At 42.8% G+C, this 26,495-nt stretch overlaps 1 protein-coding gene across 2 annotated transcripts in view; it reads left to right on the top strand.

The window, feature by feature from the left end:
- LOC106591860 (dedicator of cytokinesis protein 1) overlaps nt 1-26,495 on the top strand; it is a 747,377-nt gene that overhangs the window by 579,684 nt on the left and 141,198 nt on the right. For both annotated transcript variants that reach the window (XM_045687698.2, XM_045687696.2), the window contains exon 40: nt 14,080-14,184. In XM_045687698.2, the coding sequence (XP_045543654.2) occupies nt 14,080-14,184 (105 nt within the window). The remainder of the gene's footprint in view (nt 1-14,079; nt 14,185-26,495) is intronic.

Here is a 26,495-nt window from a genome sequence, read left to right as displayed (position 1 = left end):
ATCGTGTTGTAGGAGACGTGGTATATTCTACTGCTATAGAAACTGTCATCGTGTTGTAGGAGACGTGGTATAGAAACTGTCATCGTGTTGTAGGAGACGTGGTATATTCTACTGCTATAGAAACTGTCATCGTGTTGTAGGAGACGTGGTATTGAAACTGTCATCGTGTTGTAGGAGACGTGGTATATTCTACTGCTATAGAAACTGTCATCGTGTTGTAGGAGACGTGGTATATTCTACTGCTATAGAAACTGTCATCGTGTTGTAGGAGACGTGGTATAGAAACTGTCATTGTGTTGTTGGAGACGTGGTATATTCTACTGCTATAGAAACTGTCATCGTGTTGTAGGAGACGTGGTATAGAAACTGTCATCGTGTTGTAGGAGACGTGGCATATTCTACTGCTATAGAAACTGTCATCGTGTTGTAGGAGACGTGGTATATTCTATTGCTATAGAATCTGTCATCGTGTTGTAGGAGACGTGGTATATTCTACTGGTATAGAAACTGTCATCGTGTTGTAAGAGACGTGGTATAGAAACTGTCATCGTGTTGTAGGAGACGTGGTACATTCTACTGCTATAGAAACTGTCATCGTGTTGTATGAGACGTGGTATATTCTACTGCTATAGAAACTGTCATCGTTTTGTAGGAGACGTGGTATAGAAACTGGTATAGAAACTGTCATCGTGTTGTAGGAGACGTGCTATAGAAACTGTCATCGTGTTGTAGGAGACGTATAGAAACTGTCATCGTGTTGTAGGAGACGTGTTATATTCTACTGCTATAGAAACTGTCATCGTGTTGTAGGAGACGTGGTATAATCTACTGGTATAGAAACTGTCATCGTGTTGTAGGAGACGTGGTATAGAAACTGGTATAGAAACTGTCATCGTGTTGTAGGAGACGTGCTATAGAAACTATCATCGTGTTGTAGGAGACGTATAGAAACTGTCATCGTGTTGTAGGAGACGTGGTATATTCTACTGCTATAGAAACTGTCATCGTGTTCTGGGAGACATGGTATATTCTACTGCTATACAAACTTTCATCGTGTTGTAGGAGACGTGGTATAGAAACTGTCATCGTGTTGTAGGAGACGTGGTATATTCTACTGCTATAGAAACTGTCATCGTGTTGTAGGAGACGTGGTATATTCTACTGCTATACAAACTGTCATCGTGTTGTAGGAGACGTGCTATAGAAACTGTCATCGTGTTGTAGGAGACGTGGTATATTCTACTGCTATAGAAACTGTCATCGTGTTGGAGGAGACGTGGTATATTCTACTGCTATAGAAACTGTCATCGTGTTGTAGGAGACGTGGTATAGAAACTGTCATCGTGTTGTATGAGACGTGGTATATTCTACTGCTATAGAAACTGTCATCTTGTTGTAGGAGACATGGTATATTCTACTGCTATAGAAACTGTCATCGTGTTGTAGGAGACGTGGTATATTCTACTGGTATAGAAACTGTCATCGTGTAGTAGGAGACGTGGTATATTCTACTGCTATAGAAACTGACAATGTGTTGTAGGAGATGTGGTATAGAAACTGTCATCGTGTTGTAGGAGACGTGGTATATTCTACTGCTATAGAAACTGTCAATGTGTTGTCGGAGACGTGGTATAGAAACTGTCATCGTATTGTAGGAGACGTGATATATTCTACTGCTATAGAAACTGTCATCGTGTTGTAGGAGACGTGGTATATTCTACTGGTATAGAAACTGTCATCGTGTTGTAGGAGACGTGGTATAGAAACTGGTATAGAAACTGTCATCGTGTTGTAGGAGACGTGGTATATTCTACTGCTATAGAAACTGTCATCGTGTTGTATGAGACGTGGTATATTCTACTGCTATAGAAACTGTCATCGTGTTGTAGGAGACGTGGTATATTCTATTGCTATAGAATCTGTCATCGTGTTGTAGGAGACGTGGTATATTCTACTGGTATAGAAACTGTCATCGTGTTGTAAGAGACGTGGTATAGAAACTGTCATCGTGTTGTAGGAGACGTGGTATATTCTACTGCTATAGAAACTGTCATCGTGTTGTAGGAGACGTGGTATATTCTACTGCTATAGAAACTGTCATCGTGTTGTAGGAGACGTGGTATAGAAACTGTCATCGTGTTGTAGGAGACGTGGTATATTCTACTGCTATAGAAACTGTCATCGTGTTGTAGGAGACGTGGTATTGAAACTGTCATCGTGTTGTAGGAGACGTGGTATATTCTACTGCTATAGAAACTGTCATCGTGTTGTAGGAGACGTGGTATATTCTACTGCTATAGAAACTGTCATCGTGTTGTAGGAGACGTGGTATAGAAACTGTCATTGTGTTGTTGGAGACGTGGTATATTCTACTGCTATAGAAACTGTCATCGTGTTGTAGGAGACGTGGTATAGAAACTGTCATCGTGTTGTAGGAGACGTGGCATATTCTACTGCTATAGAAACTGTCATCGTGTTGTAGGAGACGTGGTATATTCTATTGCTATAGAATCTGTCATCGTGTTGTAGGAGACGTGGTATATTCTACTGGTATAGAAACTGTCATCGTGTTGTAAGAGACGTGGTATAGAAACTGTCATCGTGTTGTAGGAGACGTGGTACATTCTACTGCTATAGAAACTGTCATCGTGTTGTATGAGACGTGGTATATTCTACTGCTATAGAAACTGTCATCGTTTTGTAGGAGACGTGGTATAGAAACTGGTATAGAAACTGTCATCGTGTTGTAGGAGACGTGCTATAGAAACTGTCATCGTGTTGTAGGAGACGTATAGAAACTGTCATCGTGTTGTAGGAGACGTGTTATATTCTACTGCTATAGAAACTGTCATCGTGTTGTAGGAGACGTGGTATAATCTACTGGTATAGAAACTGTCATCGTGTTGTAGGAGACGTGGTATAGAAACTGGTATAGAAACTGTCATCGTGTTGTAGGAGACGTGCTATAGAAACTATCATCGTGTTGTAGGAGACGTATAGAAACTGTCATCGTGTTGTAGGAGACGTGGTATATTCTACTGCTATAGAAACTGTCATCGTGTTCTGGGAGACATGGTATATTCTACTGCTATACAAACTTTCATCGTGTTGTAGGAGACGTGGTATAGAAACTGTCATCGTGTTGTAGGAGACGTGGTATATTCTACTGCTATAGAAACTGTCATCGTGTTGTAGGAGACGTGGTATATTCTACTGCTATACAAACTGTCATCGTGTTGTAGGAGACGTGCTATAGAAACTGTCATCGTGTTGTAGGAGACGTGGTATATTCTACTGCTATAGAAACTGTCATCGTGTTGGAGGAGACGTGGTATATTCTACTGCTATAGAAACTGTCATCGTGTTGTAGGAGACGTGGTATAGAAACTGTCATCGTGTTGTATGAGACGTGGTATATTCTACTGCTATAGAAACTGTCATCTTGTTGTAGGAGACATGGTATATTCTACTGCTATAGAAACTGTCATCGTGTTGTAGGAGACGTGGTATATTCTACTGGTATAGAAACTGTCATCGTGTTGTAGGAGACGTGGTATATTCTACTGCTATAGAAACTGACAATGTGTTGTAGGAGATGTGGTATAGAAACTGTCATCGTGTTGTAGGAGACGTGGTATATTCTACTGCTATAGAAACTGTCAATGTGTTGTCGGAGACGTGGTATAGAAACTGTCATCGTATTGTAGGAGACGTGATATATTCTACTGCTATAGAAACTGTCATCGTGTTGTAGGAGACGTGGTATATTCTACTGGTATAGAAACTGTCATCGTGTTGTAGGAGACGTGGTATAGAAACTGGTATAGAAACTGTCATCGTGTTGTAGGAGACGTGGTATATTCTACTGCTATAGAAACTGTCATCGTGTTGTATGAGACGTGGTATATTCTACTGCTATAGAAACTGTCATCGTGTTGTAGGAGACGTGGTATAGAAACTGACATCGTGTTGTAGGAGACGTGGTATATTCTACTGCTATACAAACTGTCATCGTGTTGTAGGAGACGTGGTATATTCTACTGCTATAGAAACTGTCATCGTGTTGTAGGAGACGTGGTATATTCTACTGCTATAGAAACTGTCAATGTGTTGTCGGAGACGTGGTATAGAAACTGTCATCGTATTGTAGGAGACGTGATATATTCTACTGCTATAGAAACTGTCATCGTGTTGTAGGAGACGTGGTATATTCTACTGGTATAGAAACTGTCATCGTGTTGTAGGAGACGTGGTATAGAAACTGGTATAGAAACTGTCATCGTGTTGTAGGAGACGTGGTATATTCTACTGCTATAGAAACTGTCATCGTGTTGTATGAGACGTGGTATATTCTACTGCTATAGAAACTGTCATCGTGTTGTAGGAGACGTGGTATAGAAACTGACATCGTGTTGTAGGAGACGTGGTATATTCTACTGCTATACAAACTGTCATCGTGTTGTAGGAGACGTGGTATATTCTACTGCTATAGAAACTGTCATCGTGTTGTAGGAGACGTGGTACATTCTACTGCTATAGAAACTGTCATCGTGTTGTAGGAGACGTGGTATATTCTACTGCTATAGAAACTGTCATCGTGTTGTAGGAGACGTGGTATATTCTACTGCTATAGAAACTGTCATCGTGTTGTAGGAGACGTGGTATGGAAACTGTCATCGTGTTGTAGGAGACGTGGTATATTCTACTGCTATAGAAACTGTCATCATGTTGAATGAGACGTGGTATATTCTACTGCTATAGAAACTGTCATCGTGTTGTAGGAGACGTGGTATATTCTACTGCTATAGAAACTGTCATCGTGTTGTATGAGATGTGGTATATTCTACTGCTATAGAAACTGTCATCGTGTTGTAGAAGACGTGGTATAGAAACTGACATCGTGTTGTAGGAGACGTGGTATATTCTACTGCTATAGAAACTGTCATCGTGTTGTAGGAGACGGGGTATATTCTACTGCTATAGAAACTGTCATGGTGTTGTAGGAGACGTGGTACATTCTACTGCTATAGAAACTGTCATCGTGTTGTAGGAGACGTGGTATATTCTACTGCTATAGAAACTGTCATCGTGTTGTAGGAGACGTGGTATATTCTATGCTATAGAAACTGTCATCGTGTTGTAGGAGACGTGGTATGGAAACTGTCATCGTGTTGTAGGAGACGTGGTATATTCTACTGCTATATAAACTGTCATCATGTTGAATGAGACGTGGTATATTCTACTGCTATAGAAACTGTCATCGTGTTGTAGGAGACGTGGTATATTCTACTGCTATAGAAACTGTCATCGTGTTGTAGGAGACGTGGTATATTCTACTGCTATAGAAACTGTCATCGTGTTGTACGAGACGTGGTATAGAAACTGTCATCGTGTTGTAGGAGACGTGGTATATTCTACTGCTATAGAAACTGTCATCGTGTTGTAGGAGACGTGGTATAGAAACTGCTATAGAAACTGTCATCATGTTGAATGAGACGTGGTATATTCTACTGCTATAGAAACTGTCATCGTGTTGTAGGAGACGTGGTATATTCTACTGGTATAGAAACTGTCATCGTGTTGTAGGAGACGTGGTATAGAAACTGGTATAGAAACTGTCATCGTGTTGTAGGAGACGTGGTATATTGTACTGCTATAGAAACTGTCATCGTGTTGTATGAGACGTGGTATATTCTACTGCTATAGAAACTGTCATCGTGTTGTAGAAGACGTGGTATAGAAACTGACATCGTGTTGTAGGAGACGTGGTATATTCTACTGCTATACAAACTGTCATCGTGTTGTAGGAGACGTGGTATATTCTACTGCTATAGAAACTGTCATCGTGTTGTAGGAGACGGGGTATATTCTACTGCTATAGAAACTGTCATCGTGTTGTAGGAGACGTGGTACATTCTACTGCTATAGAAACTGTCATCGTGTTGTAGGAGACGTGGTATATTCTACTGCTATAGAAACTGTCATCGTGTTGTAGGAGACGTGGTATATTCTACTGCTATAGAAACTGTCATCGTGTTGTAGGAGACGTGGTATGGAAACTGTCATCGTGTTGTAGGAGACGTGGTATATTCTACTGCTATATAAACTGTCATCATGTTGAATGAGACGTGGTATATTCTACTGCTATAGAAACTGTCATCGTGTTGTAGGAGACGTGGTATATTCTACTGCTATAGAAACTGTCATCGTGTTGTAGGAGACGTGGTATATTCTACTGCTATAGAAACTGTCATCGTGTTGTAGGAGACGTGGTATATAAACTGCTATTGAAACTGTCATCGTGTTGTTGGAGACGTGGTATATTCTATTGCTATAGAATCTGTCATGGTGTTGTAGGAGACGTGGTATATTCTACTGGCATAGAAACTGTCATCGTGTTGTAAGAGACGTGGTACTTTCTACTGCTATAGAAACTGTCATCGTGTTGTATGAGACGTGGTATATTCTACTGCTATAAAAACTGTCATCGTGTTGTAGGAGACGTGGTATAGAAACTGGTATAGAAACTGTCATCGTGTTGTAGGAGACGTGGTATATTCTACTGCTATAGAAACTGTCATCGTGTTGTAGGAGACGTGGTATAGAAACTGTCATCGTGTTGTAGGAGACGTGGTATATTCTACTGCTACAGAAACTGTCATCGTGTTGTAGGAGACGTGGTATAGAAACTGTCATCGTGTTGTAGGAGACGTGGTATATTCTACTGCTATAGAAACTGTCATCGTGTTGTAGGAGACGTGGTATTGAAACTGTCATCGTGTTGTAGGAGACGTGGTATATTCTACTGCTATAGAAACTGTCATCGTGTTGTAGGAGACGTGGTATAGAAACTGTCATCGTGTTGTAGGAGACGTGGCATATTCTACTGCTATAGAAACTGTCATCGTGTTGTAGGAGACGTGGTATATTCTATTGCTATAGAATCTGTCATCGTGTTGTAGGAGACGTGGTATATTCTACTGGTATAGAAACTGTCATCGTGTTGTAAGAGACGTGGTATAGAAACTGTCATCGTGTTGTAGGAGACGTGGTACATTCTACTGCTATAGAAACTGTCATCGTGTTGTATGAGACGTGGTATATTCTACTGCTATAGAAACTGTCATCGTGTTGTAGGAGACGTGGTATAGAAACTGGTATAGAAACTGTCATCGTGTTGTAGGAGACGTGCTATAGAAACTGTCATCGTGTTGTAGGAGACGTATAGAAACTGTCATCGTGTTGTAGGAGACGTGGTATATTCTACTGCTATAGAAACTGTCATCGTGTTGTAGGAGACGTGTTACATTCTACTGCTATAGAAACTGTCATCGTGTTGTAGGAGACGTGGTATATTCTACTGCTATAGAAACTGTCATCGTGTTGTAGGAGACGTGCTATAGAAACTGTCATCGTGTTGTAGGAGACGTGGTATATTCTACTGCTATAGAAACTGTCATCGTGTTGGAGGAGACGTGGTATATTCTACTGCTATAGAAACTGTCATCGTGTTGTAGGAGACGTGGTATAGAAACTGTCATTGTGTTGTAGGAGACGTGGTATATTCTACTGCTATAGAAACTGTCATCATGTTTTAGGAGACGTGGTATAGAAACTGTCATCGTGTTGTATGAGACGTGGTATATTCTACTGCTATAGAAACTGTCATCTTGTTGTAGGACACATGGTATATTCTACTGCTATAGAAACTGTCATCGTGTTGTAGGAGACGTGGTATATTCTACTGGTATAGAAACTGTCATCGTGTTGTAGGAGACGTGGTATATTCTACTGGTATAGAAACTGTCATCGTGTTGTAAGAGACGTGGTATAGAAACTGTCATCATGTTGTAGGAGACGTGGTATATTCTACTGGTATAGAAACTGTCATCGTGTTGTAGGAGACGTGGTATATTCTACTGCTATAGAAACTGTCATCGTGTTGTACGAGACGTGGTATAGAAACTGTCATCGTGTTGTAGGAGACGTGGTATATTCTACTGCTATAGAAACTGTCATCGTGTTGTAGGAGACGTGGTATAGAAACTGCTATAGAAACTGTCATCGTGTTGTAGGAGACGTTGTATATAAACTGCTATTGAAACTGTCATCGTGTTGTTGGAGACGTGGTATATTCTATTGCTATAGAATCTGTCATCGTGTTGTAGGAGACGTGGTATATTCTACTGGCATAGAAACTGTCATCGTGTTGTAAGAGACGTGGTACATTCTACTGCTATAGAAACTGTCATCGTGTTGTATGAGACGTGGTATATTCTACTGCTATAGAAACTGTCATCGTGTTGTAGGAGACGTGGTATAGAAACTGGTATAGAAACTGTCATCGTGTTGTAGGAGACGTGGTATATTCTACTGCTATAGAAACTGTCATCGTGTTGTAGGAGACGTGGTATAGAAACTGTCATCGTGTTGTAGGAGACGTGGTATAGAAACTGTCATCGTGTTGTAGGAGACGTGGTATATTCTACTGCTATAGAAACTGTCATCGTGTTGTAGGAGACGTGGTATTGAAACTGTCATCGTGTTGTAGGAGACGTGATATATTCTACTGCTATAGAAACTGTCATCGTGTTGTAGGAGACGTGGTATATTCTACTGCTATAGAGACTGTCATCGTGTTGTAGGAGACGTGGTATAGAAACTGTCATTGTGTTGTAGGAGACGTGGTATATTCTACTGCTATAGAAACTGTCATCGTGTTGTAGGAGACGTGGTATAGAAACTGTCATCGTGTTGTAGGAGACGTGGTATAGAAACTGCTATAGAAACTGTCATCGTGTTGTAGGAGACGTGGTATATAAACTGCTATTGAAACTGTCATCGTGTTGTTGGAGACGTGGTATATTCTATTGCTATAGAATCTGTCATCGTGTTGTAGGAGACATGGTATATTCTACTGGCATAGAAACTGTCATCGTGTTGTATGAGACGTGGTATATTCTACTGCTATAGAAACTGTCATCGTGTTGTAGGAGACGTGGTATAGAAACTGGTATAGAAACTGTCATCGTGTTGTAGGAGACGTGGTATATTCTACTGCTATAGAAACTGTCATCGTGTTGTAGGAGACGTGGTATAGAAACTGTCATCGTGTTGTAGGAGACGTGGTATATTCTACTGCTATAGAAACTGTCATCGTGTTGTAGGAGACGTGGTATAGAAACTGTCATCGTGTTGTAGGAGACGTGGTATATTCTACTGCTATAGAAACTGTCATCGTGTTGTAGGAGACGTGGTATTGAAACTGTCATCGTGTTGTAGGAGACGTGGTATATTCTACTGCTATAGAAACTGTCATCGTGTTGTAGGAGACGTGGTATATTCTACTGCTATAGAAACTGTCATCGTGTTGTAGGAGACGTGGTATAGAAACTGTCATCGTGTTGTAGGAGACGTGGCATATTCTACTGCTATAGAAACTGTCATCGTGTTGTAGGAGACGTGGTATATTCTATTGCTATAGAATCTGTCATCGTGTTGTAGGAGACGTGGTATATTCTACTGGTATAGAAACTGTCATCGTGTTGTAAGAGACGTGGTATAGAAACTGTCATCGTGTTGTAGGAGACGTGGTACATTCTACTGCTATAGAAACTGTCATCGTGTTGTATGAGACGTGGTATATTCTACTGCTATAGAAACTGTCATCGTGTTGTAGGAGACGTGGTATAGAAACTGGTATAGAAACTGTCATCGTGTTGTAGGAGACGTGCTATAGAAACTGTCATCGTGTTGTAGGAGACGTATAGAAACTGTCATCGTGTTGTAGGAGACGTGGTATATTCTACTGCTATAGAAACTGTCATCGTGTTGTAGGAGACGTGTTATATTCTACTGCTATAGAAACTGTCATCGTGTTGTAGGAGACGTGGTATATTCTACTGCTATAGAAACTGTCATCGTGTTCTGGGAGACATGGTATATTCTACTGCTATACAAACTTTCATCGTGTTGTAGGAGACGTTGTATAGAAACTGTCATCGTGTTGTATGAGACGTGGTATATTCTACTGCTATAGAAACTGTCATCGTGTTGTAGGAGACGTGGTATATTCTACTGTTTTAGAAACTGTCATCGTGTTGTAGGAGACGTGCTATAGAAACTGTCATCGTGTTGTAGGAGACGTGGTATATTCTACTGCTATAGAAACTGTCATCGTTTTGGAGGAGACGTGGTATATTCTACTGCTATAGAAACTGTCATCGTGTTGTAGGAGACGTGGTATAGAAACTGTCATTGTGTTGTAGGAGACGTGGTATATTCTACTGCTATAGAAACTGTCATCATGTTTTAGGAGACGTGGTATAGAAACTGTCATCGTGTTGTATGAGACGTGGTATATTCTACTGCTATAGAAACTGTCATCTTGTTGTAGGAGACATGGTATATTCTACTGCTATAGAAACTGTCATCGTGTTGTAGGAGACGTGGTATATTCTACTGGTATAGAAACTGTCATCGTGTTGTAGGAGACGTGGTATATTCTACTGGTATAGAAACTGTCATCGTGTTGTAAGAGACGTGGTATAGAAACTGTCCTCATGTTGTAGGAGACGTGTTATATTCTACTGGTATAGAAACTGTCATCGTGTTGTAGGAGACGTGGTATATTCTACTGCTATAGAAACTGTCATCGTGTTGTACGAGACGTGGTATAGAAACTGTCATCGTGTTGTAGGAGACGTGGTATATTCTACTGCTATAGAAACTGTCATCGTGTTGTAGGAGACGTGGTATAGAAACTGCTATAGAAACTGTCATCGTGTTGTAGGAGACGTGGTATATAAACTGCTATTGAAACTGTCATCGTGTTGTTGGAGACGTGGTATATTCTATTGCTATAGAATCTGTCATCGTGTTGTAGGAGACGTGGTATATTCTACTGGCATAGAAACTGTCATCGTGTTGTAAGAGACGTGGTACATTCTACTGCTATAGAAACTGTCATCGTGTTGTATGAGACGTGGTATATTCTACTGCTATAGAAACTGTCATCGTGTTGTAGGAGACGTGGTATAGAAACTGGTATAGAAACTGTCATCGTGTTGTAGGAGACGTGGTATATTCTACTGCTATAGAAACTGTCATCGTGTTGTACGAGACGTGGTATAGAAACTGTCATCGTGTTGTAGGAGACGTGGTATATTCTACTGCTATAGAAACTGTCATCATGTTGTAGGAGACATGGTATAGAAACTGTCATCGTGTTGTAGGAGACGTGGTATATTCTACTGCTATAGAAACTGTCATCGTGTTGTAGGAGACGTGGTATTGAAACTGTCATCGTGTTGTAGGAGACGTGGTATATTCTACTGCTATAGAAACTGTCATCGTGTTGTAGGAGACGTGGTATATTCTACTGCTATAGAAACTGTCATCGTGTTGTAGGAGACGTGGTATAGAAACTGTCATTGTGTTGTAGGAGACGTGGTATATTCTACTGCTATAGAAACTGTCATCGTGTTGTAGGAGACGTGGTATAGAAACTGTCATCGTGTTGTAGGAGACGTGGCATATTCTACTGCTATAGAAACTGTCATCGTGTTGTAGGAGACGTGGTATATTCTATTGCTATAGAATCTGTCATCGTGTTGTAGGAGACGTGGTATATTCTACTGGTATAGAAACTGTCATCGTGTTGTAAGTGACGTGGTATAGAAACTGTCATCGTGTTGTAGGAGACGTGGTACATTCTACTGCTATAGAAACTGTCATCGTGTTGTATGAGACGTGGTATATTCTACTGCTATAGAAACTGTCATCGTGTTGTAGGAGACGTGGTATAGAAACTGGTATAGAAACTGTCATCGTGTTGTAGGAGACGTGCTATAGAAACTGTCATCGTGTTGTAGGAGACGTATAGAAACTGTCATCGTGTTGTAGGAGACGTGGTATATTCTACTGCTATAGAAACTGTCATCGTGTTGTAGGAGACGTGTTATATTCTACTGCTATAGAAACTGTCATCGTGTTGTAGGAGACGTGGTATATTCTACTGCTATAGAAACTGTCATCGTGTTCTGGGAGACATGGTATATTCTACTGCTATACAAACTTTCATCGTGTTGTAGGAGACGTGGTATAGAAACTGTCATCGTGTTGAACGAGACGTGGTATATTCTAATGCTATAGAAACTGTCATCGTGTTGTAGGAGACATGGTATATTCTACTGCTATACAAACTGTCATCGTGTTGTAGGAGACGAGGTATAGAAACTGTCATCATGTTGTAGGAGACGTGGTATATTCTATTGCTATAGAAACTGTCATCGTGTTGTAGGAGACGTGGTATATTCTACTGCTATAGAAACTGTCATCGTGTTGTAGGAGACGTGCTATAGAAACTGACATCGTGTTGTAGGAGACGTGGTATAGAAACTGTCATCGTGTTGTAGGAGACGTGGTATATTCTACTGCTATAGAAAGTGTCATCGTGTTGTAGGAGACGTGGTATAGAAACTGTCATCGTGTTGTAGGAGACGTGGTATATTCTACTGCTATAGAAACTGCCATCGTGGTATAGAAACTGGTATAGAAACTGTCATCGTGTTGTAGGAGACGTGGTATATTCTACTGCTATAGAAACTGTCATCGTGTTGTAGGAGACGTGGTATATTCTACTGCTATAGAAACTTTCATCGTGTTGTAGGAGACATGGTATATTCTACTGCTATAGAAACTGTCATCGTGTTGTAGGAGACGTGCTATAAAAACTGTCATCGTGTTGTAGGAGACGTGGTATATTCTACTGCTATAGAAACTGTCATCGTGTTGTAGGAGACGTGGTATAGAAACTGTCATCTTGTTGTAGGAGACGTGGTATATTCTACTGCTATAGAAACTGTCATCGTGTTGTAGGAGACGTGGTATAGAAACTGTCATCTTGTTGTAGGAGATGTGGTATATTCTACTGCTATAGAAACTGTCATCGTGTTGTAGGAGACGTTGGACATTCTACTGCTATAGAAACTGTCATCGTGTTGTAGGAGACGTGGTATATTCTACTGCTATAGAAACTGTCATCGTGTTGTAGGAGACGTGGTATAGAAACTGTCATCGTGTTGTAGGAGACGTGGTATATTCTACTGCTATAGAAACTGTCATCGTGTTGTAGGAGACGTGGTATAGAAACTGTCATCGTGTTGTAGGAGACGTGGTATATTCTACTGCTATAGAAACTGTCATCGTGTTGTAGGAGACGTGGTATAGAAACTGTCATCGTGTTGTAGGAGACGTGGTATATTCTACTGCTATGAAACTGTCATCGTGTTGTAGGAGACGTGGTATATTCTACTGCTATAGAAACTGTCATCGTGTTGTAGGAGACGTGGTATATTCTACTGCTATAGAAACTGTCATCGTGTTGTAGGAGACGTGGTATATTCTACTGCTATCGAAACTGTCATCGTGTTGTAGGAGACGTGGTATAGAAACTGACATCGTGTTGTAGGAGACGTGGTATAGAAACTGTCATCGTGTTGTAGGAGACGTGGTATATTCTACTGCTATAGAAACGGTCATCGTGTTGTAGGAGACGTGGTATATTCTACTGCTATAGAAACTGTCATCGTGTTGTAGGAGACGTGGTACATTCTACTGCTATAGAAACTGCCATCGTTGTATAGAAACTGGTATAGAAACTGTCATCGTGTTGTAGGAGACGGTATATTCTACTGCTATAGAAACTGTCATCGTGTTGTAGGAGACGTGGTATGGAAACTGTCATCGTGTTGTAGGAGACGTGGTACATTCTACTGCTATAGAAACTGTCATCGTGTTGTAGGAGACGTGGTATATTCTACTGCTATAGAAACTGTCATCGTGTTGTAGGAGACATGGTATATTCTACTGCTATAGAAACTCTATGTATTATCATATGGACAACACCTTGAAATGAGGCTTTCAGAGTGTGTGTGTGTGTGTGGGTGTGTGTGTTTGTGTATTAATGTGTCTGTCTGTGTGTGTTAATGTGTGTGTGTGTGTGTGTGTATTAATGTGTGTACATTGTATTGGTGATCCAGTACATTGAGTCTTCCTGAAGGTTACTTCCTGTTACAGAGGAAGCAGGCTCAGTTCTATGAGAACATTGTGAAGGTGATCAGACCCAAGCCAGACTACTTCGCTGTGGGATACTACGGTGTGGGCTTCCCTTCCTTCCTCAGGGTAAGTTGTACCTGGGGTCCTACACACACACACACACACACACACACACACACACACACACACACACACACACACACACACGCACACACACACACAGGCACACCAACACACACACGGTCCATAGTTCTGCAGCCATCTGTTGAGAGTGGAGAGAGTAAACAGTCCATACATTACCACAGCCAGTAGAGTCCCCTGTCTCAGCCGTGTGTCAGTGAGAGAGTAAACAGTCAATACATTACCACAGCCAGTAGAGTCCCGTCTCAGCCGTGTCTCAGTGAGAGAGTAAACAGTCAATACATTACCACAGCCAGTAGAGTCCCCTGTCTCAGCCGCGTCTCAGTGAGAGAGTAAACAGTCCAATACATTACCACAGCCAGTAGAGTCCCCTGTCTCAGCCGTGTCTCAGTGAGAGAGTAAACAGTCAATACATTACCACAGCCAGTAGAGTCCCCTGCCTCAGCCGTGTCTCAGTGAGAGAGTAAACAGTCAATACATTACCACAGCCAGTAGAGTCCCCTGTCTCAGCCGTGTCTCAGTGAGAGAGTAAACAGTCAATACATTACCACAGCCAGTAGAGTCCCCTGTCTCAGCCGTGTCTCAGTGAGAGAGTAAACAGTCAATACATTACCACAGCCAGTAGAGTCCCCTGCCTCAGCCGTGTCTCAGTGAGAGAGTAAACAGTCCAATACATTACCACAGCCAGTAGAGTCAGCCAATGCAGCAGCTACTCTTCCTGGGGTTTATTATGGATCTCCATTAGTTCCTGCCAAGGCAGCAGCTACTCTTCCTGGTGGTTTATTATGGATCCCATTAGTTCCTGTCAAGGCAGCAGCTACTCCTCCTGGTGGTTTATTATGGATCCCCATTAGTTCCTGCCAAGGCAGCAGCTACTCTTCCTGGGGTTTATTATGGATCACCATTAGTTCCTGCCAAGGCAGCAGCTACTCCTCCTGGTGGTTTATTATGGATCCCCATTAGTTCCTGCCAAGGCAGCAGCTACTCTTCCTGGGGTTTATTATGGATCTCCATTAGTTCCTGCCAAGGCAGCAGCTACTCCTCCTGGGGGTTTATTATGGATCCCCATTAGTTCCTGTCAAGGCAGCAGCTACTCCTCCTGGTGGTTTATTATGGATCTCCATTAGTTCCTGCCAAGGCAGCAGCTACTCCTCCTGGTGGTTTATTATGGATCTCCATTAGTTCCTGTCAAGGCAGCAGCTACTCCTCCTGGGGGTTTATTATGGATCTCCATTAGTTCCTGTCAAGGCAGCAGCTACTCCTCCTGGTGGTTTATTATGGATCTCCATTAGTTCCTGCCAAGGCAGCAGCTACTCCTCCTGGTGGTTTATTATGGATCCCCATTAGTTCCTGCCAAGGCAGCAGCTACTCCTCCTGGTGGTTTATTATGGATCTCCATTAGTTCCTGTCAAGGCAGCAGCTACTCTTCCTGGGGGTTTATTATGGATCCCCATTAGTTCCTGCCAAGGCAGCAGCTACTCTTCCTGGGGTTTATTATGGATCCCCATTAGTTCCTGCCAAGGCAGCAGCTACTCTTCCTGGGGTTTATTATGGATCCCCATTAGTTCCTGCCAAGGCAGCAGCTACTCCTCCTGGTGGTTTATTATGGATCCCCATTAGTTCCTGCCAATGCAGCAGCTACTCCTCCTGGTGTTTATTATGGATCCCCATTAGTTCCTGCCAAGGCAGCAGCTACTCCTCCTGGTGGTTTATTATGGATCCCCATTAGTTCCTGCCAAGGCAGCAGCTACTCTTCCTGGGGTTTATTATGGATCCCCATTAGTTCCTGCCAAGGCAGCAGCTACTCTTCCTGGGGTTTATTATGGATCCCCATTAGTTCCTGCCAAGGCAGCAGCTACTCCTCCTGGTGGTTTATTATGGATCCCCATTAGTTCCTGTCAAGGCAGCAGCTACTCCTCCTGGTGGTTTATTATGGATCCCCATTAGTTCCTGCCAAGGCAGCAGCTACTCTTCCTGGGGTTTATTATGGATCCCCATTAGTTCCTGCCAAGGCAGCAGCTACTCTTCCTGGGGTTTATTATGGATCCCCATTAGTTCCTGCCAAGGCAGCAGCTACTCCTCCTGGTGGTTTATTATGGATCCCCATTAGTTCCTGCCAAGGCAGCAGCTACTCTTCCTGGGGTTTATTATGGATCCCCATTAGTTCCTGCCAAGGCAGCAGCTACTCCTCCTGGTGGTTTATTATGGATCCCCATTAGTTCCTGCCAAGGCAGCAGCTACTCCTCCTGGTGGTTTATTATGGATCCCCATTAGTTCCTGCCAATGCAGCAGCTACTCTTCATGCGGTTTGTTATGGATCCCCATTAGTTCCTGTTACTAGCTACTTGTCCTGTCAGAGGGTCAGTCTCTCACATCGTGTTCCTGTCTGACCTTAACCTTTAGATGGTTTTATTTGTTGTTATCTGCCCACTGTCTTCTGCCATGTGGTGATAAAATGATTGGTCTTTAGTCAATGAAAGTGTATTTTCTTCTCACATCCGTATCTAGTCAAGTTATCATATCAATGTCCATGTAACTGTAAGGTGGATGGAGTTGGGGCTATTGATCAGCGTCTGGGTCACTGGCGGCTGGTGGTTTGTCCATGGTGTTAATGGAGGAAAGTTGTGTCATTGTGGCAGACTGTCTCCAGTTCAACATGTTCCTGATTCGCTCCATTTTCCCAAGGCTGGAATTGATTTCATCGTATTAGAGCTCTCCCCGCGGGAGACTTTGCTGTTTTGTCACGACTTCGTTCCCTTTTCCAGAACATCTGTTAAAGAATCTCCTTTAAGGGAGAGGCAACGTCTGATCATTCCATTTGGGCTGTTGAAGACAGTGTTCACAAGGCTCCCCTCTAACCCCTTCTCCTCTAGCAGGGCACAGCATCCATTACAGATAGAACAGCCTAGTGCTGCCTTTGTCTGTCTGGCTGTCTAAAAGGCCTTTATAGGCTGGGTTCATCTATACACAGTCCTCTCTTTGATTCTATTATCAGCTGTCTGGAGGACGGAGAGAGTGGTGTGTATCTGGGGGGTAGGTTGTCTGTTAGGAGGACAGAGAAAGTGGTGTGTATCTGGGGGGTAGGTTGTCTGTTAGGACAGAGAGTGGTGTGTGTCTGGGGGGTAGGTTGTCTGTTAGGAGGACAGAGAGAGTGGTGTGTGTCTGGGGTAGGTTGTCTGTTAGGAGGACAGGGAGAGTGGTGTGTGTCTGGGGGTTAGGTTGTCTGTTAGGACAGAGAGAGTGGTGTGTGTCTGGGATAGGTTGTCTGTTAGGACAGAGAGAGTGGTGTGTATCTGGGGGGTAGGTTGTCTGTTAGGACAAAGAGAGTGGTGTGTATCTGGGGGGTAAGTTGTCTGTTAGGAGGACAGAGAGAGTGGTGTGTATCTGGGGTAGGTTGTCTGTTAGGAGGACAGAGAGAGTGGTGTGTATCTGGGGGGTAGGTTGTTTGTTAGGACAGAGAGAGTGGTGTGTATCTGGGGTGTAGGTTGTCTGTTAGGACAGAGAGAGTGGTGTGTATCTGGGTGGTAGGTTGTCTGTTAGGAGGACAGGGAGAGTGGTGTGTGTCTGGGGGGTAGGTTGTCTGTTAGGAGGACAGAGAGAGTGGTGTGTATCTGGGGTAGGTTGTCTGTTAGGAGGACAGAGAGAGTGGTGTGTATCTGGGGGGTAGGTTGTTTGTTAGGACAGAGAGAGTGGTGTGTGTCTGGGGGGTAGGTTGTCTGTTAGGGGGACAGAGAGAGTGGTGTGTATCTGGGGGGTAGGTTGTCTGTTAGGAGGACAGGGAGAGTGGTGTGTGTCTGGGGGGTAGGTTGTCTGTTAGGACAGAGAGAGTGGTGTGTATCTGGGTGGTAGGTTGTCTGTTAGGAGGACAGGGAGAGTGGTGTGTGTCTGGGGGGTAGGTTGTCTGTTAGGAGAACAGAGAGAGTGGTGTGTATCTGGGGTAGGTTGTCTCTTAGGAGGACAGAGAGAGTGGTGTGTATCTGGGGGGTAGGTTGTTTGTTAGGACAGAGAGAGTGGTGTGTGTCTGGGGGGTAGGTTGTCTGTTAGGGGGACAGAGAGAGTGGTGTGTATCTGGGGGGTAGGTTGTCTGTTAGGAGGACAGGGAGAGTGGTGTGTGTGTCTGGGGGGTAGGTTGTCTGTTAGGACAGAGAGAGTGGTGTGTGTCTGGGGGGTAGGTTGTCTGTTAGGAGGACAGAGAGAGTGGTGTGTGTCTGGGGGGTAGGTTGTCTGTTAGGACAGAGAGAGTGGTGTGTGTCTGGGGGGTAGGTTGTCTGTGACCAGCTCCTGTCTACTGTAGACTACCTGATAGACTTCTCTACAGCCGGTCTACTATAGACTACCTCATAGACTTCTCTACATCCTGTCTACTGTAGACTACCTCAGACTTCTCTACATTCTGTGTACTGTAGACTACCTGATAGACTTCTCTACATCCTGTCTACTGTAGACTACCTGATAGACTTCTCTACATCCTGTCTACTGTAGACTACCTTATTGGAGCTAAGGATGCTTCACTTCTGCTAGAGAAAGGGGGAGTCTTAAGAAATAAATGGCTTCTCATATCTAATGCAGTGAGATGAAAACTGCTGCTTATTACTATCAGCCCAGAAGTTATCATTACAGATCAGATACTGGAACAAAGCTTGTGTCCCAAATGGAAACCTATTCACTATATAGTGCACTTATTTTGACCAGAACCCAATGGGCTTATTCAAAAGTAGTGCACTATATAGGGAAACAGGTTGTGATTTGGGACACGAGAATATGCTGTGCAGTTTTTGAAGGGGACAATGTTCTTTCCCCCAGGAATGGCAATTTACCACGGAGCATTAATCATGTAAGCGCTGGAGAGAGTGTTTTTACCTTAATAGCTGCTCAACAACATTAACTAAACTAGATTATTATTGCCAGCTAAAGTGGGTTACAGTGTTTGTGCCCTGGCCTCTACTGATCTCCAGTAAATCACTGATGTTCTCCACCAGATAGCCTTTATCCCTCTCACTGTCCTATTGGACTAGGAATTATAGCCTTTATCCCTCTCACTGTACTATTGGACTAGGGATGATAGCCTTTATCTCTCTCACTGTCCTATTGGACTAGGAATGATAGCCTTTATCCCTCTCACTGTCCTATTGGACTAGGGATGATAGCCTTTATCCCTCTCACTGTCTTATTGGACTAGGGATGATAGCCTTTATCCCTCTCACTGTCCTATTGGACTAGGAATGATAGCCTTTATCCCTCTTGCTGTCCTATTGGACAATGAATGATAGCCTTTATCCCTCTCACTGTCCTATTGGACTAGGGATGATAGCCTTTATCTCTCTCACTGTCCTATTGGACTAGGAATGATAGCCTTTATCCCTCTCACTGTCCTATTGGACTAGGGATGATAGCCTTTATCCCTCTCACTGTCTTATTGGACTAGGGATGATAGCCTTTATCCCTCTCACTGTCCTATTGGACTAGGAATGATAGCCTTTATCCCTCTTGCTGTCCTATTGGACAATGAATGATAGCCTTTATCCCTCTCACTGTCCTATTGGACTAGGGATGATAGCCTTTATCCCTCTCACTGTCCTATTGGACTAGGGATGATAGCCTTTATCCCTCTCACTGTCCTATTGGACTAGGGATGATAGCCTTTATCCCTCTCTTGCTGTCCTATTAGACTAGGAATGGTAGCCTTACTTCTTCAAATCAAATTTATTTATATAGCCCTTCTTACATCAGCTGATATCTCAAAGTGCTGTACAGAAACCCAGCCTAAAACCCCAAACAGCAAGCAATGCAGGTGCAGAAGCACGGTGGCTAGGAAAAACTCCCTAGAAAGGCCAAAACCTAGGAAGAAACCTAGAGAGGAACCAGGCTATGAGGGGAGCCCAGTCCTCTTCTGGCTGTGCCGGGTGGAGATTGTAACAGAACATGGCCAAGATGTTCCAATGTTCATAGATGATAATCATGATAATCAATAATAATCATAGTAGTTGTCGAGGGTGCAACAAGTCAGTAACACAAGAGTAAGTGTCAGTTGGCTTTTTCATAGCCGATCTTTGAGAGTATCTCTACCGCTCCTGCTGTCTCTAGAGAGTTGAAAACAGCAGGTCTGGGACAGGTAGCACGTCCGGTGAATAGGTCAGGGTTCCAGCAGGTCTGGGACAGCAGATCTGGGACAGGTAGCACGTCCAGTGAACAGGTCAGGGTTCCATAGCTGCAGGTAGAACAGTTGGAACTGGGGCAGCAGCACGGCCAGGTGAACTGGGGACAGCAAGGAGTCATCAAGCCAGGTAGTCCTGAGGCATGGTCCTAGGGCTCAGGTCCTCCGAGAGAGAGAGAGAGAGAGAGAGAGAGAGAGAGAGAGAGAGAGAGAGAGAGAAAGAAAGAAAGAAAGAAAGAAAGAAAGAAAGAAAGAAAGAAAGAAAGAAAGAAAGAAAGAAAGAAAGAAAGAAAGAAAGAAAGAAAGAAAGAGAGAATTAGAGAGAGCATATTTAAATTCACACAGGACACCGGAAAAGACAAGAGAAATACTCCAGATGTGACAGACTGACCCTAGCCCCCCGACACATAAACTACTGCAGCATAAATACTGGAGGCTGGATCGGTGTCCCTTCCACGGGATGGTTGAGCTAACGTAGGCTAATGCGATTAGCATGAGGTTGTAAGTACAAAAGAACATTTCCCAGGACATAGACATGTCTGATATGGGCAGAAAGCTTGCATTCTTGTTAGTCTAACTGCACTGTCCAATTTACAGTAGCTATTACAGTGAAAGAATACCACGCTATTGTTTGAGGAGAGTGCACAGTTGTGAATGAAAGTTATTAATAAACAAATTAGGTACATTTGGGCAGTCTTGATACAACATTTTGAACAGAAATGCAATGTTTCATTGTATCATTCTAAAACTTTGCACATACACTGCTGCCATCTAGTGGCCAAAATGTAAATTGCAGCTGGGCTGGAATAATACAAGATGGCCTTGCTCTTTCATTTCAAAGATGATGGTGCAAAAAAATACAAAAGAACGGTTGTTTTTTTTCTTTGTTTTGTCTTTTACCAGTGTTATATTCTCCTACATTCTCCTTAATTTTCCTGGTACCAAGAATATGCATACCCTTGCTTCAGGGCCTGAGTTACAGGCAGTTAGATTTGGGTGTTATTTTAGGCGAAAATTGAAAAAAAGGGCGGATCCTTAACCCTCTCAGTGTCCTATTGGACTAGCATGTCTGCATTCCAAATGGTACCCTGTTCCAGGGCGGTAGGTAGCCTAGTGTTTAGAGGCAGGTAGCCTAGTGTTTAGAGGCAGCTGGCCTAGTGGTTAGAGGCAGCTGGCCTAGTGGTTAGAGGCAGCCGGCCTAGTGGTTAGAGGCAGCCGGCCTAGTGGTTAGAGGCAGCCGGCCTAGTGGTTAGAGGCAGCCGGCCTAGTGGTTAGAGGCAGCCGGCCTAGTGGTTAGAGGCAGCCGGCCTAGTGGTTAGAGGTAGGTAGCCTAGTGGTTAGAGGCAGCTAATCTAGTGGTTAGAGGCAGGTAGCCTAGTGGTTAGAGCGTTGGACTAGTAACCGAAAGGTTGCTGGATCGAATCCCTCAGCTGACAAGGTACAAATCTGTCGTTCTGCCCCTGAACAAGGCAGTTAACCCACTGTTCCCCGGTAGGCCGTAAGGTTAGGGTTAGGGTTAGGGTTAGGGTTAAATAAGAATTTGTTCTTAACTGACTTGCCTAGTTAAATAAAGGTTAAATAAAAAAAGATATATAAATAGTGGACCAGAGCCTTCAAAAGTAGTCCACTACTTAGGGGAAAGGGTGTAATTTGGAATGCCCTTGAGTGTGAAGAAGTGTGGACTTCATTCAGAATCCATATTATATTATAATGAACACTTAATGTAATATCAATGCTGTCCTCTCTGCACGAGTCGTTAGGGAAGTATTCATCGGAGAATAATTGAGATGCATTGTGTTTGCAGTGTTTTTAGTTTCTTCATGTTGCTGTTTGGATGTCAGTATCTCCCTGCCTCTGGGGGGAAAAAGTCAATTATATTAAAGATATCACTGCACTTTGCTTCTGTCCTTCCTTAAGAATACATTGTAAACATTGCTGCTTAATTCAGCTGATGATGATGTATTTGTATCTAATGTGGAAGGCATTAGGATATTCTCTTATTAAAAAAACAGAACACATTCACACGTGGGAAAAGCGGCATTTCTGGAAATCGTCATTGGCTTTGATACTCTGATTGGTTAGAGACGAACCAATCGCTGATGAATGGATCAGCAGAAAGGACTTCTAGGAAGGCAGTCTGACTGAATGGATCAGCAGAAAGGACTTCTAGGAAGGCAGTCTGACTGAATGGATCAGCAGAAAGGACTTCTAGGAAGGCAGTCTGACTGAATGGATCAGCAGAAAGGACTTCTAGGATGGCAGTCTGACTGAATGGATCAGCAGAAAGGACTTCTAGAAAGGCAGTCTGACTGAATTGATCAGCAGAAAGGACTTCTAGGAAGGCAGTCTGACTGAATGGATCAGCAGAAAGGACTTCTAGGAAGGCAGTCTGACTGAATGGATCAGCAGAAAGGACTTCTAGGAAGGCAGTCTGACTGAATGGATCAGCAGAAAGGACTTCTAGGAAGGCAGTCTGACTGAATGGATCAGCAGAAAGGACTTCTAGGAAGGCAGTCTGACTGAATGGATCAACAGAAAGGACTTCTAGGAAGGCAGTCTGACTGAATGGATCAGCAGAAAGGACTTCTAGGAAGGCAGTCTGACTGAATGGATCAACAGAAAGGACTTCTAGGAAGGCAGTCTGACTGAATTGATCAGCAGAAAGGACTTCTAGGAAGGCAGTCTGACTGAATGGATCAGCAGAAAGGACTTCTAGGAAGGCAGTCTGACTGAATGGATCAGCAGAAAGGACTTCTAGGAAGGCAGTCTGACTGAATGGATCAGCAGAAAGGACTTCTAGGATGTCAGTCTGACTGAATGGATCAGCAGAAAGGACTTCTAGGATGTCAGTCTGACTGAATGGATCAACAGAAAGGACTTCTAGGAAGGCAGTCTGACTGAATGGATCAGCAGAAAGGACTTCTAGGAAGGCAGTCTGACTGAATGGATCAGCAGAAAGGACTTCTAGGATGTCAGTCTGACTGAATGGATCAACAGAAAGGACTTCTAGGAAGGCAGTCTGACTGAATGGATCAGCAGAAAGGACTTCTAAGAAGGCAGTCTGACTGAATGGATCAGCAGACAGGACTTTAGGATGGCAGTCTGACTGAATGAATCAACAGAAAGGACTTCTAGGAAGGCAGTCTGACTGAATGGATCAGCAGAAAGGACTTCTAGGAAGGCAGTCTGACTGAATGGATCAGCAGACAGGACTTTAGGATGGCAGTCTGACTGAATGGATCAGCAGAAAGGACTTCTAGGAAGGCAGTCTGACTGAATGGATCAGCAGAAAGGACTTCTAGGAAGGCAGTCTGATCGAATGGATCTAGCGATCGGTAGAGCAGGGGTATTAAATTAAGTACTTCATTCCTCCATCTTTCTCTGACTTGTGTTCCGTCTGTTCCTGTAAAGCTGCGGTGTTCTGCTTATCTCAGCAGCTTGGCTCAACGAAAATGTTCAGGCTTTCCAAAAGCTGTAAAAAAATATTTATCAAACTGTGTTCCAACACTTTAAAATATAAGCTGTCATGTTCTATCATCCCGAGTTCTCTCAGACATACCGTGGGCTACGTCCCAAATAGCACCCTATTCCCTATAGAGTGCACTAATTTTGAACAGGTCCCATAGGGCTCAAGTCAAAAGTAGTGCACTACATAGGGAATAGGGTGCCATTTGGGACATTGAATAGTTTCTGAGTTTACTGACTGGGATAAACAAACAAAGTTTCCTCATCTCATACATTTTCAGGTACATTCTGTCCTCTCTCCTTCAAACGGTGTTTTAGTTTCTACACACTCCTGTGACCTAAGATGACTGCCTTGTCAGCTTTAACCTGTTGAGGAACCCCTAGCCAACAGCCAATGGCATCGCACAGCACGAAATACAAAACCAACTAAAATACCACAAATCAATTTTCTCAAACAATCAACTATTTTACACCATTTTAAAGATAAGACTCTCGTTAATCTAACCACATTGTCCAATTTCAAAAAGGCTTTCCAGCGAAAGCAAAACATTAGATTATGTTAGGAGAGTACATAGACACAAATAATCACACAGCCATTTTCCAAGCAAGCATATATGTCACATAAACCCAAACCACAGCTAAATGCAGCACTAACCGTTGATGATCTTCATCAGATGACACTCCTAGGACATTATGTTATACAATACATGCATGTTTTGTTCAATCAAGTTCATATTTATATCAAAAAACAGCTTTTTACATTAGCATGTGATGTTCAGAACTAGCATACCCACTGAAAACTTCCGGTGAATTTACTAAATTACTCATGATAAACGTTGACAAAATACATAACAATTATTTTAAGAATTATAGATACAGAACTCCTTTATGCAATCGCTATGTCTGATTTTAAAATAGCTTTTCGGCGAAAGCACATTTTGCAATATTCTGAGTACATAGCTCGGAAATCACGGCTCGCTATTTTGACATCCGCCAACTTCGGGGTCACCTAAACTCAGAATTATTATTAGAAAAATTGGATTACCTTTGCTGTTGTCGTGTCTTTGGCTATGCCGGATTAAGTGATATGACATGCTAACCTATAAAATTCTCTCTGTAATTAATATTACCTGATTAAGCTAATCATGTAAATGTAATTAACTAGAAAGTCGGGGCACCACGGAAGAACGTTTATAGAGCCGTTATCTTCCGAATAAACTCTTAAAATACTTAGTAATATTTTACATCGATAGCAGTCAATATTAACCCTTATCTTATTTTCAGTCTCATAATGAAAGTTGTAAATTCTTGGCTATCTTCACGAACCCTGGCTAACAAGTTGAATCAGCAATACAAAATTGGGTTTAATTATTTATTTACTAAATACCTAAACTAATCACACAGAATTACAAATACACAGAATACAAATGATGTCATACAGAAAACGTCCCGGTGGACGGAACAGATATGACGGCTGGTTACACAAAGGAAAGGGGGTTGGGCTTGAATGAAAGAGCGGGAAGACTTAGGAACAAACAAACAGCAGCTATGCTATCGTAAATACAGTATCTTACGCATTCTAAATTACCGCCCATTTGGAAAAGGAAAATGCAATAAATATTTACTCTGAGCTGCGCTTCGGTAGATTGGTCGTAGATGCTGGCCGGGTTGGCCAACAGATCTTCCTGTCCTCGGAAGAATGTCTCTGGTGGTAAATTGGATACGTGGTGGTATCTTTGTCTGTCTGTTAGACTGGATCCGTCGCCCGTCCTTTCCTAGCCCCCGTCTACAGCGGCCGCTGCTAACTCAACGGCTAGGAAGTATCACTTCTGTAGTGAATAAGCTCAAAGTTAATACCATTCGCCACCAAAGCTCACGCCGAGGTTGGCTTAGTTCTGTACTTGACATGTGTGTCCTTCTAACGTAGAGGCTGCAGACCTCACGTACTGGAACATGTGGTTATCTTTTCGTCAAAGGCTTATATAGTGGAGAGGGGGAAGGATGTGTTTCATCGTTTATAACCCCCGTCTCTTCACAGGGGTGGGCCACTGATCAAGCAGGGCACTTTCCTTATGAAAACCCAATTCTCTCATTTGGAAGCTAAAATTACATTTAATCTCCTAACAAACAATTTCAATATCAAACATTTCAATTGCATAACAATTCCATGTGACTCTGATAACTAGAGGGTGTATACTTTCCCAGGTACAGTTTATGTCGTCCTGTCATCAGTCATAATGTCTCAGATGACAACCGAACTGACATCCATACTCATTACGTTCCCAAGCATATTTCCAACTGGTTTTCTTACCAAAATATGGTTCCTTTTCCCCATTTGTTTGATGTTCCCAGACTCTCTATATTTAACACAGGCTATTCAAGTCCTTCAGTAGGGTCAGAAAGAGAGGGGAAGGGAGAAAGGTATTTATGGGGGGGTCATAAACCTTACCCACAGGCCAACGTCATGACACTGTTCTTCATCAGAATGCACTCCCAGGACTTCTACTTCAACAACAAATGTTGTTTTGGTTCCAAATAATCCATAGTTATATCCAAATACCTCCGTTTTGTTTGTGCGTTCAGGTCACTATCCAAAGGGTAACGCGCGAATGCATTTCGTGACAAAAAAATGCAAAATATTCCATTACCATACTTAGAAGCATGTCAAACTCTGTTT

The sequence above is a fragment of the Salmo salar genome, chromosome 01, assembly GCF_965601325.2.
Source record: "Salmo salar chromosome 01, fSalSal1, whole genome shotgun sequence".
In the NCBI taxonomy this organism is placed as follows: Eukaryota; Metazoa; Chordata; class Actinopteri; order Salmoniformes; family Salmonidae; genus Salmo; species Salmo salar.
Note: the sequence above shows the minus strand (reverse complement) of the source record. Positions and strands in the feature narration are given on the sequence as shown.